The sequence below is a fragment of the Penaeus monodon genome, chromosome 37 (assembly GCF_015228065.2).
Source record: "Penaeus monodon isolate SGIC_2016 chromosome 37, NSTDA_Pmon_1, whole genome shotgun sequence".
In the NCBI taxonomy this organism is placed as follows: domain Eukaryota; kingdom Metazoa; phylum Arthropoda; class Malacostraca; order Decapoda; family Penaeidae; genus Penaeus; species Penaeus monodon.
In genome coordinates this window covers 3,008,154-3,013,153 of record NC_051422.1, presented here as the reverse complement: position 1 = coordinate 3,013,153, position 5,000 = coordinate 3,008,154, and the positions used below count along the sequence as shown (strand labels likewise).

The 5,000-nt window shown below is 45.2% G+C and overlaps 1 protein-coding gene across 1 annotated transcript in view; it reads right to left on the bottom strand.

Annotated features, from left to right (window-relative positions):
- Positions 1–3,368: 3,368 nt before the first annotated feature.
- LOC119596047 (coiled-coil domain-containing protein 177-like) overlaps positions 3,369–5,000 on the bottom strand; it is a 16,242-nt gene continuing 14,610 nt past the window's right edge. The window contains exon 6 of the mRNA XM_037945154.1: positions 3,369–3,389. Within this exon, the coding sequence (XP_037801082.1) occupies positions 3,369–3,389 (21 nt within the window). The remainder of the gene's footprint in view (positions 3,390–5,000) is intronic.

Below are 5,000 nucleotides of genomic sequence, written 5' to 3'. Positions count from 1 at the left end.
AAGCGTCATGACCCGAAGCGAAGCCAAGGCGCCGCCCGAGGGCCCGGCGCCACTCACCTGCAGGGCGACGCCAGCCTCCGCTCGGCCTTGCCTCCGGCGCCGCCGCCCGCGCCGGAGGGCAGGCGGTCGCACTCGGCGGCCGAGTTGGCGGACGGAGGCCCCTCGTCGCTCTCGGTGCCCGCCGGCTCCAGCAGGAAGTCGGCCGCCCCGCCGCCGCCGTCGCTGAGGGAGGAGGCCAGCGAGGTGGTGGAGTCGGAGCTCCTTCTGCGGACATGCAAGTCGATGAGGGGGAGCGCCCCGACGCCGCCCTGGCTCGGCGCCGCGCTCCCGGAGCGGCAGAAGGCGGGGGAGGAGGAGGGCGGGCGCGTCCTGCTGCCGCTGCTGGAGGGAGCTGTGTGGACAGGGGCGTCAGCCTCGCTGGTCTATGCGCATCTGTTTGCATTTCCTTTGTATACCGCCGACCATCATTATTTATAAATCCAAAAAGTTATTTGCCAGAGTTGGTTTCAAATACACACAGAACTAAGGTGACGCAGACAGTGAATAAAGAAACAATCGTGACGGGTGAACAGAGAGGGAACATTTGTTGCAACAACAGATACACACAGGAACAGTGAGTGCTGGCGGTGACTGCACACGCAACGCACACACATACATATACATGTACATGTACATAAACGTACATATACACGTACATGAACTGTACACAGTGAAGCCCGTGAGAAGCAGCTCGCCACAGCAGCGGACACACCACACTTCGCCACGCCAGTCCGGGAGCGCCACTGAACGCAAAGTGAACATGCAAATGCCCCCTGCGGTGGACGATGCGCAAACACCACTTCGTTAAAAAAAATGAATAAATAAGTCAAAAGGTTGTTTTTCTCCCCCGGAAACAATACGAAGCATGCCACGTGTAGGGGAAATAGTGTAAGTAAGCATTGTCGTTATTACTGTTTTTGTGAATAAACTAAAAGGCAGACAAAATACAACACATACATAAAAAAAAAGAAATAAAGGAACCCATCGCTTAATAAAAAGGAAGAAATCAACGCAATAAAACCGAAAACGACTCTTTGAAAAATAGTAATTAGTTTGGTTTATTATAGCGTCCATAGCCTTTCGTTCCTTTGTTTCTTAAGTCTAATTAATCAGTCTATTCCAATAATTAAAATCAGTGATATTAGATTAATAACCACCTATAGTACATCCTACACTATTTATGTGTTTATGTATACATACACATGCACACACAAACACACACACACACATATCTGTATATCTATATATTTATGTAACATATTCTATATGTATCTATGCATGTAAAAAGGTTTACATACATTGGTCTAAACTGTTCATTTACATGCTCCACAAAAGGACGAAAAAAAAACTATATGTACCCATAGCATACTGACACATTAAGAGAAAAGTAAAACCGAAACGAGAAAATACAGACGAGAGAAAACAGAAACAGAAAAATAGAAACAGAACGCAGAGAAGAGGAAAACATAAAAGAAAACAAAACAAAAAAAAAGAGAGAATCAGACGAAACTGAATGAAAAAAAAAGAAACAGAAAAAAGAGAGAGAGAAAAAAAGATTTGGACAAAGAAAACGGAACCAAATTGAAAGAAAACGGAGTCAACCGTAATGGCGGCCCCCGCGCACCTGTTCCCGTGACGACGAGCAGCCGGAGATGCCCAAGAGATTCGAGGTCGGTGCTGTGGCGCGGCGTGAGGGGCAGCAGCATCCCGGCTCCTGTGGAGGCTGTGGAGGCTGCTGCTCTTGCCCGGCCACGTCCCTGATCCCTGCGGCCGTGAGGTGGGGCTCAGTCGATTAAGGAAGGGACGAGCCGGGGTGGCTCTCAAGGGGGAGGGGGATGGGAGGGGTTCTCGAAGGGGGGGGGGGGGGAGGGGGACTCATTTGTTATGGCACGTGTATAAACATACGTACACCCGCAGATATGATTGCATAAACATACATACGCACATAGGTATACACAAACACACACATATGTGTGTAAATATATATACATATATATATATATATATATATATATATTTATACATATATGTATATGTATATACATATGTATACACACACACAGACACACATATGTGTATATTATATATATATATATATATATATATATATATATATATATATATACATATACATACATATATTATATATATATCATAAATTATGATCTATCTATGTATCTATATTACTAGTGCGAAAGTCGCGAGCGAACTGACCCTGCTGAGCAGCCTGGCCTGCGACGCGCTGGCCGGACGCAGCGACGCCGCCCTGCCTGCGGGCGCCGCCCCCGGAACGCCTGTGGTGGAGGGGCGGGGTCGGGGAGGGGGAGGGGGAGGAGTGGGGAGGGCGAAAAGAGAGTAGATTAGGTAGCTCGGTAGTTCCGATAGATAGGAAGTGACTCATCTATTGCCAAATTGCACGAACGGGACACGCTCTGCCGGGCGGACGGACCTTTGAAGGCGAGGGGCTTCGCCGGAAGCGCGCCACCGGCGGGAGGCTTGAGCAGCCCCGAGGAGCTCTTGGGCGTGGCCGAGGCCGGCCGCCGCGCCCTCTTGGCTCCTGCGGCGGGCTTGGGGCTCGAGGCCGCTCGGTACGGCGCCCCGGGGACCCTCGTGAAGACTTCAGGGGCGTCCTTGGATGCGGGGACCTTCGGCGTCAGGTCGAAGGGCGGCTTGTGGGTTGCCTGTCGGGCGCGCTGGGCGCTCGAGGGCCGCGGGCCGCCCGTCCTGGACGCCCTTCGCGCGGCGCCTGGCGAGCACGCCGCCCTCCTCGGGTCCGGGCGGGGCGGAGGACCCGGGTCGTGCGCCGAGGAGCCGACGGCGGCCCTGGAGGAGCCCGCGACGGCGTCCTCGCGCCTCCTGGGCGAAACAGGCGCCTCGGCCGCCGCGCCCTCCGCGCCCCTCGCCCGCTGCCTCGCCTCCCTCGCGGCTCCTCCGTCGTCCTTCCCGGCGTCCCTCTTCTCCGCGTCCTCCCAGCTGCTCGTGGAGGCTGCGGAGGCTGTCAGAGGCCGCTCCGTTACTCAGTCAGAAGAACTGCTGTTTACATACTGAGTGCGGGAATTGCCATGCTGTCTACATGCATTTATTTAAACGGAGAGGCGACAGGCTGTTCACTGTAAGTATTGGGTAATTTTTGAAGATATTCAAAAGCTGTCAAGCTATTTAGACGAGCTTTCATGATTATCTAAAGGCTGTCAAGGTATCGAAACGAAGATGGCGACTTATGTAGATTTTAGTGGATGTTGAACGTTATATAAAGAAAAAGGAATTTCGAGCTATGTTTTTTAAAAATTAGTTATTAATTAAGAAGTTTTATGCTATGCGAAAATGATTTAGAATCTGTCTAAGTTTCTCTGAAGAAATTTAGAAGATTAAATCATTTAGAGGAATCGGTCAAAATATTCAAAATAACCACTCAAGTTATTTAAAACAACAATTAAAAAATATTTAAAACCATAAAATCACCGCACATAATCATTCTTATTCTTTCATCCCGACTTTAGCATCTAAGTAAAATTCGGTATTTCGTTCAAAGCGATTCATAAACTCAATACCAGCCTTTCCTCATCAGCTGGAAGTCGGTGGAAAGGGATTCATCAATAACGAAGGGAATAGTCCAATAATGGATAAATATTAATCAGAATGAAAGGAAGAAAAAGAAATGTAGATGATTTGGAATGATAATGATGTGGAAAAAGAGAATATTGCGAAAGAGAAAGAGAAGTATAGATGATGATAAAAAAGGGGAAGAGAGAAACAAGAAGATGAGAAAAATCGTACATGAAGATGAAGAGAAAAATGAGGATAAGGAAATGGAAATATAGTTGTGAGGAGAATAAGCAAGAAATTAGATAATAAGAATAAGATCACTAATAAGGAAACGGAACATAAAATGTAATGATAACAATAATAATGATAAGAAAAATATAATGGTGATGATAATGATAACAGTCATAGTAATGATAATAATAATCACAAGGATGATATGATGATGATAATAATGATAATGATAACAATAATAATAATAACAACAATAATAATAATAATAATAATAATAATAATAATCATAATAATAATAATAATAATTATTATTATTATTATTATTACTATTATTATTATTATCATTATCATTATCATTATTATAAGAATAATAATAATAGTGATAATTATATTAATAAATATAGTAATAATTATAATAACAACAACAACAACGAGAACAACAACAACAGTAACAACAACAATGATAATAAGGAAGATAATGATAATGAAGAAAAGGAAGAAGACGAAAGAGGAATAGGAGGAGGAGGAGGAGAAAGAAAAGCATGGCTGACAAATCTCTGAAAGGTCTGAATGAGAATAGATAAATCCCGAAGGAATTAATCGCCAACAAGAAACAAAAGGCGCGGAACAGAAGCGTTAATTAATTAGGCGAAGAAACAACATTAACTGTAGGGTATTGTGTGCGCCATCATTCTTTTTTCTCTCTCTCTCTCCTCGTTCAAGTATTTCGTTTTGTTGTTCCTCGGGATTAATATCAAGTTTGATTTTTTATGTGAAAAAAAATCTCTTTTTATCTGTCTCTCTGTTTCTTCTCCGTATCTCTTTCTTTCTTTCCCTTTTCTCTTTCTCTCTCTCTCTCTCTCTCTCTCTCTCTTTCTATCTCTCTCTCTTTCTATCTCTCTCTCTTTCTCTCACTCTTTCTCTCTCTCTTTCTCTCACTCTTCCCTTTTTTCTCCCTATCTCTTTTCCTCTCTCTCTCTCTCTCCCTTTCTCTCTCACTCTTCCACCCTCTCTTTCTCTCTTCCTCTCTTTCTCTCTCTTCCCCCTCTCTTTCTCTTCTCTCTATCTCTCTCTCTCTCTTCCTCCTTTCTCTCTCTTTTCCTCTCTCTCTCTCTTCCTCTTTCTCTCTCTCTCACTCTCTCTCTCTATCTCTCTTCCCCCCTCTCTCTCTCTTCCCCCCTCTC